Source organism: Lepus europaeus, chromosome 14 (genome assembly GCF_033115175.1).
Source record: "Lepus europaeus isolate LE1 chromosome 14, mLepTim1.pri, whole genome shotgun sequence".
NCBI lineage: Eukaryota > Metazoa > Chordata > Mammalia > Lagomorpha > Leporidae > Lepus > Lepus europaeus.
Window position 1 is genome coordinate 37,427,552 of NC_084840.1, and position 14,558 is coordinate 37,442,109.

Sequence of the window (14,558 nt, forward strand, 5' to 3'; positions counted from 1 at the left end):
GAGGACCCTCCCTCAAGGCTGAGAGGCTGCTGAGGTGCCCTTTAGAAAAGGTCCAGAAAGGAACTGGGGTTGCAGAACAAGGTGTCAGTGAACAAAACTTAAGAACCCCAAAGAAGGCCTTGAACATTAAATCCCAATGAGAGGGGCTGGCGCTGTGGCGCAGTGGGTTAACACCCTGGCCTGAAGCACCAGCATCCCATACGGGTGCCAGTTCTAGTCCCGGCTGCTCCTCTTCTGATCCAGCTCTCTGCTATGGTCTGGGAAAGCAGTAGAAGGTGGCCCAAGTTCTGCACCCATGTAGGAGTCCCGGAAGAAGCTCCTGGCTTTGGATTGGCGCAGCTCTGGCTGTTGCGGCCAATTGGGGAGTGAACCATCGGATGGAAGACCTCTCTCTCTCTGCCTCTCCTCTCTCTGTGTAACTCTGACTTTCAAATAAACAAATAAATCTTAAAAAAAAAAAAAAAAAAACCCAGTGAGAAGGAAAATGACTCCTGAAAGGAGTGCAGACTTAGTTGAGTTTGGGATCTAAACACATTTCTTCTTTATTCTTCTTAAAATTCACCTTGCCTGGGGCCAGTGTTGTGGTATACCAGGTAAAGCTGCCGCCTGCAATACCAGCATCCCATATGGGCGCCAGTTCAAGACCCAGCTGCTCCACTCCAGTCCAGCTCCCTGCTAATGGCCTTGAAGCAAGGGATGGCCCAAGCATTTGACCCCTGTGTCCATGTGGGAGACTTGGAGGAGGCTCCTGGCTCCTGGCTTTGGCCTGGCCCAGTCCTTGCTGTTATAGCCATCTGGGGGGTGAAACAGCAGATGGAAGAACTCTCTCTCTCTTCCTCTCTCTCTCTCTCTATAACTCTGACTTTCAAACAAACAAACAAACAAATCCTTTAAAAAAAAATCATCTTCCCTTAATAGCCCACACCAGGATTTGAGAAAGCAGAGAGCTAAGGCCCAGACAGACTAGGCAGTCACACATTCATGCGGGATGGAGCTGAGGTTTTCAACCCCCAGTTCAAATTGCTGTTTCTCCTTGTGACCAAGGGACGCTTTCTCTCCAGCCCCTGGGGGTCCACCTGCTGGGAAAGAAGTGGCACAGGCAGGCAGGTGTTGCGGGGGGGGGGGGGGGGTGCCCCGGGGGGCTCTGCACTCTTACTTGGCGTAGGCCTTCTCCAGCAGGGCGCTCCAGAACTCGCTCCCCTCTGCCGAGTGCACGAACAGCAGCTGCCCGTGCCTGGTGGGCAGCCGGTCGTCCACCACCACCTCTACCCACTCGCCGTACTGCCAGAACTGGGGGCAGGAAGACAACACAGGGCCTCACATGAAAACACAGAGGGGCAAGGGGTGTCTTCAGTGGGCCTCAGACGGGGCTCTGTGCAGTCTCTGTTAAGTCCTGGGCCTTTTGTGAACTCCAAGCTCCTTAGGAGCAAGATCCCTGCCTGCCTTACCTACCCCTTAGGAGACACTGGATGAACCAGGAGGCATCTGGGGCAGCCTCTGGGTTTGTGGGTGAGAGAACATTCCCAACACCACCCAGTGGCAACAGTGACTCTGACGTGGCCTGAAGGAGGGGGGAGGGGGTGGGCCCATGGATGCCTGGACGCATGCACTAAAGCAGTGGTTTTTAGACTTAAGCATGCGCCAGAATCCCTGGGGGAACTGCTCACAGACAGTGCACTGGGCCCCACCACCACGATCTTTCTGATCTGGTGGAGCTAGGGTAGGACCTGAGAGTATGGGACGTAGTGACAAAGGCCCTGAGCAAGGCACAGTACCTGGAAATGAAAGATGCCCGCGTAGTTCTTCTGGAAGCTCTGGTCCTTGGGAACCACACGGTAAAGAAGCTTTTCATTCAAGGTCAGGGAAGCAATGGCCGCCAGAAGCCAGCAGTCACCTGCACAGTGCCATGGGGGACACAGGCTGCTCAGGCCAGGCCTGCAGAATCCTTGCCTTCTCTGATCCTCACTGCCCTGTTCATCCAGAGGCCGCGTCTAGTCCATTGCTGCTGCTACAGCAAAATCCCTGAGACCAGGCATTGACAAAGGGAATACATTTATTTCTGCTGGTACTGGAGTCTGGAGAGTCCAAGATCAAGGTGCCAACAGATTCGGGGTTTCATGAGGGCTGCTCTCTGCTCCCCAGATGACCCCTGGGCACCATGTCCTTGCCTGTCAGAAGAGCAGCAGGCCAAGGGACCTTGCTGGTTCTCTCCAGTGCTTCCATAAGGGCTCTGCTGTGGCTGGGATGTGGTTAGTGCCCCCACCCCAAACTCACATGGAGAATAATCCCCAAGAGGAGATACTAAGAGGCGACTGGCGCTCTGTCCTCATGAAGGCAGGAATCCACTCAGGGGACTACTGGGTTGGCAGGTCATCGTGAGAGTGGTCAGCAGGCTCTCTCGTGTGTTCCCTGTCACCTACCATGCTGCCCTGGGACTCTGCCAGCAAGGTCATCACCAGATGTGATGCTCTGACCCAGGACAAAAACCGTGAGCTACAATAAATCTTTCTCCTTTATAATTTACCCAGTCTGTGCTATTGTGCTATTAGCAATAGGAAAGAAACTCAGACAGGGACCAACCCCATTCATGAGGGCAGAACCCTAGAGCCTTGGGTCTTATGTTCTGACTATGAACTTGGAGGGATGCATCCATCCTACCCTTGGCACCATCACCCCACCCCCTTATTCATCAGGCAGCCCCCTTCCCTGCCCCTGGTGTCAGCAGTCAGCCCCCGAGGCCTCGCTGGGGGCTCAACTTCTCTGCCCCTCCCTGCTGCGGCGCCCACGTGCTGACCACAGCACATCTCCTGAGCACTCTACCCAGGGAGTGAAAAATGCAAAGAAAGAGAAGGGAAAATCGGTCCCTAATTAGCAACTCTCATGGATTTGGTTGAGGGGGAAACACTGAAGCTCTTTAGCCACCCTTAATGTGTGCGTGTATGTGAGTACACGAGTGGGTGCGTATGTGAGCGACAGCGAGCTCCCTGCTCCTCACAGCCTGGGGTTGCAGAGAGCTGGCTCCGGATGACCGTTTGGAGCGCTGCCCTTCAATGTCTCAGTGTTCACCACGACAGCCCTGCTGCCCTGTGCTGCTGCCCTGTGCTGTGCCCTGTGCTGCTGGAGACACTGATGAGCTTTCAATCAGCAGAGTCTGAAGCAGAAGAAATCAAAGTCAAGAGAGGTGAACATTGGGGGCTGCTGTTGGCCACCTTGGAGATGCAAGCACACGCGGCAGCAAACAGAAAAGCCCTTTCTGTGAGCTCCCGGGTGGCTCCTGGGAAGGGCACAGGCCCTACACGGCACCTTTGCCTGCCTCACCACACCATGGTCAGCTGCCATCTCGGAAGTGATGTCCCCTTTCTCACCTCCACTTGCATACTTGCTGCACACCAGCCCCTGAGGCCTCCAAGGCCTGCAGGGGGCTTCTCTCCTCTCCCCGGCCAGCACTCCCTTCCCCAGCACAGCCCAGCTCTCGGAGTCTAGGGTCTGGTGAACAAGTCCCTGTTTCTCCTGTCCAGCCAGATGACATGGCCCCAAACCCCTCCCTGCATGTCCCAGCCTTCATCTTGTCCGTATGAGGCCTGTCACCATTCAGAGACCCTCGGCAGCCCTCACCTAGCTCTGTCTTCCTTAACCCCACAGCCAATGCAGCTGACCTGTTGCACAGGTGAACGTGTCGTGCCTTCCTCAGGCTCAGGTTGTCTGAGTGAGCAGTAAGCAAACTGGGCCCAGCGAGCCCACACCTGGGGGTGCCAGAGGAGCACCACCCAGAAGCCCCTCTCTCCCCAGCTCCACTTCACCACCAAACACCATCCTCCTGGTGGAAACAGAGCTCCCAGGTGAGACTCGGCCTGGGAGCTGCAGGTGGCATGGCTGGTGTGCACGGGCAGGCACGGGTTATGTCACTTCTCACCCAAGAAGCCTGGAGCAGGGCAGTATCTCATTACCAGGCAACTTCCGCAGAGTGGATAAAATCCCAGTTTCCTCCTCCCACTCAGCTCGCCTTTTGCCCCGCAGCCACCTCTGATCATGCCATCCCTCTGCGCAAAAACCCACGACTCTTCTCCATTGCTCACACAAGGAACAAAAACGCCCAGCTGGGCAGCAAGACCCTTCACAACGTGACGCCCACCAGCCACTCCAGTCTTTCCCATCACACTGCCACAGTGATGGGGCCCCCCAATCAAACATGGGTGTGCACAGTCCATGCCCTGGGCTTGTCCATGTCCGTGCTGTTTCTCACGTGTTCCCTCTGCTTGCAAGGCCCTGGCTGCAGCTTCACCTGCTGAACGTTACCCCTTCTCCACGGAGTCTTCCCTGCCGCCTCCCACCCCCCAGCCAGCAGTCACCTCTCTTCCCCTGTGCTTCCTGAAGACCTGATTTCTCCTCCTGCACACTTATTGCAAACTGCCTCAGACCACAGGCCTCACCTAGATGTGATTCAAAACTGCATCCCTCTGGCTGAAAAGCCCATGAGAGCATTTCAGGCATGGGAAGCCAAGACACTGTGGCAAAAAATGTCCTACATGAAGGACCTCGGTGGGTGAGACCCCAGTGGAAAGAAGTGGTCATCAACAAAGGAGGTACCTTTCTCTGAATGGAGAAGAGAACTTCCACTTTGCTTATGGCCTTGTCTAAATACTGACAGGGTTTGTGGATTCAAAAGGCTTCCCCAGCTGTGACAGCTCATGTCAAGAGCCTCGGGTGATCACTGATGTCATACATAAGTGTTTGTTAATTCTTACATCAATAACAGGAGTCACTGTGCACTTAGTCCCCATGTAGGACCTCTGTCCTCAAAGAGTTGTATTATAATTATGTCTAAGTGCTCACAAAAGATGCATCATTCTTGGGTGCTTCTTTAAAGTTAATTTTCTAAAAAAAAAAAAAAGAAGTGAATTAACTTCAGGATGCACTGACTTTTAACAGTCTTTGTCTCCACTGTTGAGGAACAGTTTTGTTGTTGTTGTTTTTTGTTTTTTGTGCAAATTGTTGAACTCTTTACTTAGTTAAAAAAAAAAAAAAAAAAAACCTGCACCCATGCCTCAACTCCTGGGAGTGCCCTGGCACTTCCCCTTGCCTCCCTCCCCCATTCCTCAGATCTCTTTCTGCAGAGCAGGGATGTGGAGTCTCACATCCTGGCATCCGCAGCAGGTGGCTGACACATAGTAGGGGCCCAGTGAATGTTGGGTGAATTAAAGTAAATGACCAAATGAACCAGCGAGCCCCACTTTGTTCTTTGTCAAGTCTCGAACAGCACCTGCGTTTGTACCTGACCTCCCAGGGCTGTAGGGAAGTGGGGGGTCCCACAAGCTCTGCATTGCACCTGACAGATTCTACCCCCACCAACATCAAGGGCCTGAGCTGTCTAAAGCCCTCGGGTCCAGGGAGACAGACAAAGTGAGATGGGCATGGAGGCTCAGTCCCCGGAGGGTGGACATGGTGACTGCTCGGCGACGCCTCTGAAGCAGGTGGCGGCCCTCGTTACCGGGCCTGGCCCCAGCTCCCTTTTGAAGGGACCATTCTTGCTCCCAGTCTGAGCTGCTGGCAGCTGCACACCCAGCACACTCTCTGGACATTACAATTCAAGGCACAGCAACAAACCAGCCCTCCCTGGCTGACATCAAACAAGGCTGTCCAGCCAGAGCAGAGTTTAATTTTCTCTTCATCTCCCTCGCTCCTGACATTTCCCAAGGCCCACTGGGCTCCAGCAGCAAGCACAGAGGCTCAGCAGAGCTGCCAGTCTCTGGGCGAGGTGCAAATGGATTGTCGCGACAAGGATGCGTTTCCTGGGGAACATACCGCACGAGTGTTTTCCCGCTGAAGTCCCCTTGAGAGGAAGGACATTCATTCTGTCGCTCCTAACATTTCAGAAACTTGCCGTGGGGACCTTCCTCAGAGCCCGTGCGTACTCCTTGGGGTCTTCTCTGTGGAGACGCAGTTTTGATCTCTGAGTGCAGTTTTAATTTCTAAAAGCAGCCAAGAGCTTTCAGATCCAAGCGTGGTGGTGAATAAAGTAGACAAAAGAGCTGGGAACCACCTCAATGGACAAGTCCACCTCCGGGCCACCTTCCAGCTAGGGCTGCTCATGGCTAGGGTACGGTTCTCACCCAGGAGCTTTCTATTACTTTATTTTTTAAAAGATTTATTTATTTGAAAGTCAGAGCTACAGAGACAGAGCGAGAAACAGAGATCTTCCATCCTCTGGTTCACTCTCCAGATGGCTTCTGGCTAGGGCTGAGCCAGCAGCTTCATCCAGGACTCCCACATGAGTGCCGGGGCCTGAACACTTGGGCCATCTTCCACTGCATTCCCGGGCCATTAGTAGGGAGCTGGATTGGAAGTGGAGCAGCCGGGACTCAAACCAGCACCCATATGAGAGGCCAGTGTCACAGGCGGCAGCTTTACCCTCTACACCACAATGCTAGCCCCATAGTGGTTTTTTTTTGTTTGTTTATTTTTTTATCATAGTTTTTTTTTTATTATTTTTTTATTTGTTTGAAAGTCAGAGCTACAGAGAAAGGAGGGGTGGAAAGAGAAAGAGAGAGAGGTCCATGAGCTTTAAGTGCAGGTCTGCCAGTGGGAGTTCAGGGAAAGTGTTTGATTTCCTGTTGAGATCAGACAGATTTGGCTGGCGGATTTTTTTGCCCCTTACCCCTACCCCTTCTTTCCTCCTAGAAAGTCCACGTCACACCTGGAGGTTCAGGGTCGTCTCACAACCCCCAGCCTGCAAGTGCAGGGTGAAGTCAAGTCAGGAAGCAGAGCAGGAGCCCACTGCGAGCTGCACAAGCCTGGGCCGACTGCCTCCACAATTCCTGTCTTCCCACAAGTAACACCCCCCCCCCTTCTGTTTAAGCCACCGTGGCTGGGATTTATGCTGCTTGCAACCAACGTTTTCCTGATACAGTGAGAATCCAACTCTGCTTCTGACCCCGCTTCTTGCCAATATGCACCCTGGGAGGCAGAACTTAATTGGGTCCCTGCCACCCATATAGGAGACCAGGATTGAGTTCTAGGTGTCTGGCTTCAACCAGGCCCAGCCCTAGCTGTTATGGACATTTGGGAAATGCACCAGCAGATAGAAGACTGGTCTCTCTCTCTCTCTCTCTCTCTCTCTCTCTCTCTTCCTCCGTCCCTCTCTCCTCTGTTTGTATATCTCTGACTTTCTAATCAATTAATTTATTAAAGAAGATTTGGTAACCTTCATAAATTTGTTCTGGAAAAAAAACGCCACAAAAGGAGTTTGTAAAACATGTTGTGAGTAAGACCCATTGAAACGCACGCACTGCCATGCACTGGGCTGAGCCTGTTCCAGGGGGACTAGAAGGCCCGGGGAATGGCTGTGTCTGATCTCCAAGCAGGGTTGATAGCCTGCAGAGGTGCAGAGAGGAAGCCTTGGGGTACAAGTGAACCGCAACCTGCTGAAACAGGGAGGGAGGCTGCCTGGGCCCCCACCCCGAAAAGCATGTATAGACCTGGAGGTATAGGAAGGGGACTGACCAGGAGAAGAAACCAGGTGCCATCACCCCTCCAGCAGGTCTGCAGGGACCCAGGAGAAACCACCAGGTCCCAGCCCACTGCATGGGTAGACTGGCCTTCGTCACATCCAGGCACCATCCTGGGGGTGGGGGCGAGAGAAGTCAGAAGCCCCCGTCTTCATCCATCTGTACTGCTCGCACCAAATACGATCAATCGGGTCGCTTCCCAACAACAGAGACAACAGAGACTTCTCAGGATCTGGAGGCTGTGCAGTCCAGGGTCAAGACGTGGGCAGATCCCATGTCTGGTCAGGGTTGCTTCCTGGCTGCAGGCAGCTGCCTTCTGGCTGTGCCCTTACATGGTGCAGGGGATGGGAGCTCTCCAGGCTGCATCTGGTGAGGCCACTGACCCTACTCATGAGGGCTCCACACTCACGACCTAATCACCTCCTACCCCCTGCACGGTGCGGGTTAGGACTTAACCTGTGAATTCTGGGGGAGACAGATGTAGTCTGCGGCAGCACTCACATAGAGTAATGGACTGAGGAATCCTTGCCCAAAAGAGACGAGAACCTAGAGCAGGCAAAGGTGTCAGACCTTGAATCAGCTGCTCCAGGTTCCGCTCCCACTCACGGTCATGGAAACCTGGGCTCCCCAGCAAGCCGAGAACAGTTGAGAAGCATGAAGAATGTTCCACCCACTGCACATCCGAACGAATGCAAAGAATTTGACTGTGCTAATACACGTCCGTTTTTGAACACCCATCTTCAATATTTGATCACAGCCCAGACATCCTTGCCTGTCTCTCCAGACGAGGCTGCACAGGCCCGATTCAGCTCTGCACACTACAACTAAGCAATCACAGCAGCCCCTTTCCCTCTCACTGGAGAACACAGGTGTTCAAGCCTCTGCATGTCATTCACACCACAGTGAGAGCCACGCACTGGTTTCTGGCTCTCCGTGCTGAATTTCCACCCCTCTGGCTGGACTGAACACCGGCTGCAGGGAGACCGGGGGCCTCAGGTTCTCCCCTGCCCCGGCGCACGAGGCCTCTGGAATGAATGTACTTCGGTATGAAGAGGTCATTTGCACTTCATCCCTTGACTGCCAGCAGGCAGATCTTAGGATTGAACACACTTCGTAGCTGACGTCTCAAACAGGGAGACAGAAAGCAACATGTGTGTCAGTTCTGTGTGGGACTGGAACCAGACTGAGAGTTTACAGCATTGTCATGGTTAACAAAACTTTTGTTGAGAGGCTTTGAAAACTTTGTAGGAAAATGTGTATTGTAAAAAAATGAGACGCGACTTCTCATAGGAGGAAAGTCTTCACCAAAATCAGCTTATCTTCGTGAAGCACCTGCATGCAGCGTAGATGTATCCAACTAGAAGGAGGTTGCTCGACCTCAGTGCCACCAACATGTGAGGCTGGATCAGTCTTTGTGATGAGGGCCATCCTGTGCATCGTAGGATACCCAGCAGCATCTGTGACCTCCACCCACTGCAAGCCGCAGCACCACACCCCAACCCATACTGTGACAAAGAAAGATGTTGCCAGACTTTGCCCAAAACCCCCTGGGGGAAGAATCACACACACACACACACACACACGAGAACAAATGAGCCAGACATCCACAGTAAAATCTTGCATTGGAGGGAGGGTGGACAAAGTGACTTCTCACAAGACTACAGATCTAAGCAGTCCCTTGTATTATCAGCATCACTGACAATGAAGATAAGGGTATTTCTGTACTTTGTCACTTCTAGACTTTTCTGGGATCCACTTTCTGCTTCCCTCCTTCTCACAGGCCTGCCTTCCCTGGCCATAGAAAATGGTACCAGCCAAGGGGGTCTCAGACTTGCTCCTCAGGCTGGGAACCCGTGCCAGAACTCAACCAGCTTCCATCAGTCGCCTCCCTGAAGCCCCCTGGTGCACAGTGATGAGAACTGGGTCTAACTTCCTGACTTCATTTGGGTGGTACATTACTCACTTGGCTCTTGTGACCCTCAGTTTTTCAATCTCTAAAATGGGTTTGGGGGCCGGCACTGTGGTATGCTGGGCTAAGCATCTGGCCTGCAGCACTAGTGTCTCATAAGGATGCCGGTTCAAGTCCCAGCTGCTCCTCTTCCAATCCAGCAGTCTACTATGGCCTGGGAAAGCAGTAGAAGATGGCCCAAGTGCTTGGGCTCCTGCACCCACAAGGGAAAACTGGAAGAAGCTCCTGGCTCCTGGCTTCAGATCAGCCCAGCTCCGGCTGTTGCAGCCATTTGGGGGAGTGAACCATCAGATGGAAGACCTCTCTCTCTCTGTCTCTCCCGCTCTGTGTCTGTAACTGTACCTCTCAAATAAATAAATAATACATCTTTAAAATAAAATGGGTTTGTATCTCACCATTTATTTGACCCTGAGTAAGAACAAGAGAAATGTTTAGGAATAGTCTCCAGTTGGGTTGAGAGGACATCAGGACACAAAAGATATAAAAGATAACACAGGGGTGCCGATGTAGAGTACCTCTTCAGTGTCTGATTATGCTCCCCATGGGTAAGTCAGCTCCCCCCAACCCCTTCTGGCACCACTGCTTCAGGCAGGTGAGGCGCGGACGGGCAGTAAGACGTGGAGCAGGGAGAACGTGCCTGAATAGGCTGAGATGGGCACAGTGGAGCACAGTTTCCCGGCCCCCTCCCAAACCGAGACTCAGAGAAAACTGCTATGGAGAGGAGCCCTACACCAGCCTGGACAGCCTCTATAGGGCTAAGAGAGTGGAGGCAGTGGATGGACAGGGATGGCTGGCAGGCTCTCCACAAACCCCTACAGATGCCCCGTGACCTCAAGAGAGAAAGGACAAGAGGCCACCAGTGGGATCCAACAGTGAACACCAGCACAGGCCCCTGGGTGTGGTCTAGGCTGACCATACAACCACAGATGGGGCTACCACATCCAGGAAGCCCCGAAGGTCCCATCCCAGCCCACCCAGCCCTATTAGGGAAAGGGAGAGAAGAGCTGAGGGGCCCTAGAGACTGGCAGTGATCCAAAGGCACTGAGCTGTGCTACTGGGTCAGACATTGTAAAGTCGGGGTGGACACAGGCAGCTCCCCACTTCCCCCACCCAGGGAGCTCGAGGAAGAGCCAAGCAGACGTGTGCCACGTGCTAAATCCAGGGCCTACAGGGGCTCATGGGAGATGAACACCTCCTCCGATAAGCAAGTGGCTCTCTGATGATATAGGGACCACTGCATGGCCTTCCCATACCCAAGGCAAAACAGCACCTTCAGTGCCTCCTGTCCCGCCAGCCCCTCAGTCTTTGTCCGTAATGGTCTCTAACTCTCCCTCAAACAGACCCCACGGAGTGAGAGGAAGTGTCTCTGTGAGCAGCAGCTCGTGCTCTCAACGCCCACCTGAGCTCCTCCCCAGGGCCCAGCTCCATCGGAACCCACAGGCTCCTCTACCAGTCAGGCTGAAAGCCCCTTCTCTGTGCCCCCACGGAGGCAGCAAACGTGGGGTCAGTGGACTGCATGAGCCCACTTTCCAAGGCTGCAACAAAGTACCTGTGTCTGAGTCACTCACAAAGCGAAAAAGCCTACTTCACTCACAGTCTGGGCGGCTCAAAGCCCAAGAGTGGACAACCCCATCTCTGCAGCGTCTGACGAGGGCCTCATGGTGGGGACACGTGCGGAAGACATCACGTGGCGAGACGGGCTCCAGAAAGATTCAGGAGCCAGGCCTGCACTTTTTGTGACACTTCTCTCTCCTGGGAACTAACCAGGGTCCCATGAAATCTACAGTAATCTCTTCTAATGACTCACCACCCTCCACCAGGCCCCACCACCCCCCAACAGCACACACTGAGCACCAAGCTCCCAGCATGAGTACCCCTGGGGGACACAGCCAAGCCATAACCATGTTGTAGCATACACTTGCACATCTGGAAGCTGCCCACAGTAAATCGCACGACAGTAGAATGGAAGTAGCTTCATCCAGCGGCTTCTGGACAGAGTTGAGTTCCCACAAAGTGGAGACCAGAAGAAAATGCACTCTGGGCTCAGCCTTTGACCTCCAGGAGTTCGTGAGGTCCCCTAAGCCACGCTTTCACCAGTGTGCTAACCAGGCAGAATACCTCTTGCCAAAAGAGTCTTAACTGGGAGGGCAACTCCAGAGCTTTAAGTTCCCCTGGAAGCAAGCCGCACCCCAAGGTAAACACTAAAATGAAACTGAAGACTTGACCCATCAGAACCCTTGAACTACCCTCAGGCTGGGGGGAGCATGGCCGGCCTGCCAGCCGTGTAAGGCCCTTACGTAATATCCTTTGGTCTGGCTCTGCCAAGGCAACCACAAGCAGGACTCAACTTCAGTAAATCTATAGCAAGCTAATTTCTATGTTGATCATTGTGTATGGTCTGTGAATGAGGTTATAAATATCCAGACAGCCCTGCTAGCTGGAGTCATTCTACTGACCAATGGAACATGTCTTTGTCTTCCGCCTTCAGCCTATAAAAAGCCCACGCAGCTGCCGTGCGGTTCTCGAACCTCTTCTCGTTTTGAGCACTGCCTGTTTCATGAGTTCCTCTTCACTCAAATTCTGTTAAGTTTATTTTGTCCCAAGTTTCTCCCGAGCACTTTCTATATCTGGATCTTCCGAGGCTTTGCACCTGTTAAACTGGGTCTTTAAGGCCCATTTGTTTGATGAGTATCACTGAGGCCCTGAGCAGCCCAGTGACCTCCAGAGACTGGAAAGTCGACCTCGGGGCCGGACTGGCCTGGTAAGACAACAGGCTCCCTGGAGCCGAGGCCAGCATGGTCATCACCACTGAAGACCCATGCCCTAGGCTGTTGCTGTGGATTCGTTCTGAGAGGAGCGTGGTGGAGGCAAGAGGCACGGAGTCACCACACAGACCCCGGGAGTCGGGTGAAAGCAGGCCAGAGGCAAGGAGCCCACAGACTCATTTATTTCAGTTGGCACAGCAGCTTATATACCCAAGGCAGCCAATCCGGTCAAGGGGCAGTTTATGCCCTAACCAATCACAGCCTGTTGCCAGGCAGGTTCCATTGCCAGGTGGGTTTCGAAGCCATTCCTGAGTAAATGACACTCGCTTGCCAGTGGCCATCTTGGCATGGCCTTCTCATTCCACCACATTTCCCCCTTTTCGTTTATTTTTGAGCAACAGGAGGCATGATTCTTGGCCATACCATTGTTGACCCCGTTTCCATGTGGTCTCCTTACGCGGCTATGCCTGTCTTAGGTTGTCCCCCAGGGGATCTTACCTGTCATCAACTAACCAGCGCTCAAAACGGGAGACCACAGGAGTGCTTGCTCAGATGGGGGTAGGAATGAGGAACAGTGGTAATCAGGAATGGCATGACCGCACACAGGCTGTGGGCCGTTTGAGTGGCTGACCAGAACTAGTGGGTATAAAACAGTAGCGGATGTGGCTATGGTCAGTTTCTAAGGATAGGAAATAGGGCAGGTGCATCTGCTAACAAGGCAGACTCTCAGTCTTGTTCAGCTGGTTCCAGTTGGCTGTCAGTTGCAGGCTTGATGTTTCTGGCTGGTACCCAAATGGGCTGTCCCACATTCTCTGGAAAGACACAAGCATATCCTCAACCTTGGTTAGTAGATGCCTTTCTACGGGTGTTGGAATCCAGGGCCTGAATTTTGCATCCACTTCAAGATTAAAAGCAAACATGTGGGTGGAATGTGGTTTAGCGGCTGCCCTGAGAGCCTGGGGTGCCCAAGGACTGCCACAAATGTGGGGATCTTTAACAGACCCCAGGAGTTGAGTGAAAGCGGGCCAGAGGCGAGGAGCCTGAAGACTCATTTATTTCAGTTGGTACAGCAGCTTAAATAGCCAAGGCAGCCAATCCGGTCAAGGGGTGGTTTATGCCCTAACCAATCACAGCCTGTTGCCAGGTAGTATCCGAAGCCATCCAATCACAGCCTGTTGCCAGGCAGGCTCCATTGCCATGTGGTTTCTGAAGCCATCCAATCACAGACTGCTGCCAAGCAGGCTCCATTGCCAGGTGGATTTCAAAGCCATTCCTGAGTAACTGACACTCACTTGCCAGTGGCCATCTTGGCATGGCCTTCTCATTCCACCACACTAGGCCTCTGTGTAAGGAAAGCAAGGAGTGGTGCCTGCTTCCCTCAACTCACACACAGCACCTCTGCTTCTCATTAGCGTCTCTTCCCCCGTCTTGCCTGTGCCTCACCCACACCCTCTCCCCACCCTGGCAACACCTCCTTCAGCCTCTGACCTACCCCACATAGTAGCACCGACTCACACAGCCACTCCTTCTGAGAGTTGCTAAGAAGATGAAAACCAGACAAGGCATGTGAGGTGCTTAGCTGTGCCTGCTCCATTGACAGCCTTCAACAAGCCTCCTTATTATCAGCTCTGGTCACCCCACACACAACCGCAAACACGGGGGAGCCGGAACAAGAGAATCAGCAGCTGTATTTATGGAGCGCCCACCTCCTACGAGAAGACACATCCTAGGAGGTTGCTGGCGTCCTTCCCTGTGCTGAGTGCGGGAAGCAGGACAGCTGGCGCGTCCACCCCCAGCTCCCGGCCTCTCCAACAGCAGAGTCTGGGCTGGTCAAGTCTAGAAGCCAATCCGATCCCTTTGCCCTTCGCCCCTGTCTAGTTGCTTCCCGAATCCTTCTGATCTGACCCCTAAGGAGCTCTCAAGTCCCACCCCTTCTCTCCAGCACCATTGCCATGGTGTCCTTTCCCACTGGGACTGGAAGGGACCCTCTTTCTCCAAACATTCATGGGCCGGGAGCTGCCATCCAGAAGCTGCAGATAGAAGGAAGACCGTCCACAACACGAAAACGTTCGTGAGTTTGCCCTCAAACATCCCACCCCCGCTCCCGCTAGCTGGACTGGTGACCGCCAACCAGGCCAGCCTCACAGCCGAGCACAAGGCCAAGTGCTTGCAAAGTGGCTGCTGCGGTTTGAATGCTCTGTGCCCTACAAAATTCATGCTGCAGCTTCATCTCCAACGCAAAACTATTAAGAAGCATGGCCCTCAAGCGGGGATTGAGTCATGAGAGCTCTCCCCTAACACCCCTTCTTTTACCTTCCA

The 14,558-nt window shown here is 53.3% G+C and overlaps 1 protein-coding gene across 1 annotated transcript in view; it reads right to left on the bottom strand.

Moving 5' to 3' along the window:
* Window positions 1-14,558, bottom strand: part of CAPN8 (calpain 8) — a 70,630-nt gene that overhangs the window by 33,958 nt on the left and 22,114 nt on the right. Inside the window, exons 3-4 of the mRNA XM_062211336.1 lie at window positions 1,776-1,894; window positions 1,157-1,290 (exon numbers count right to left, since the gene is read on the bottom strand). Coding sequence (XP_062067320.1) covers window positions 1,157-1,290; window positions 1,776-1,894 — 253 coding nt within the window. The remainder of the gene's footprint in view (window positions 1-1,156; window positions 1,291-1,775; window positions 1,895-14,558) is intronic.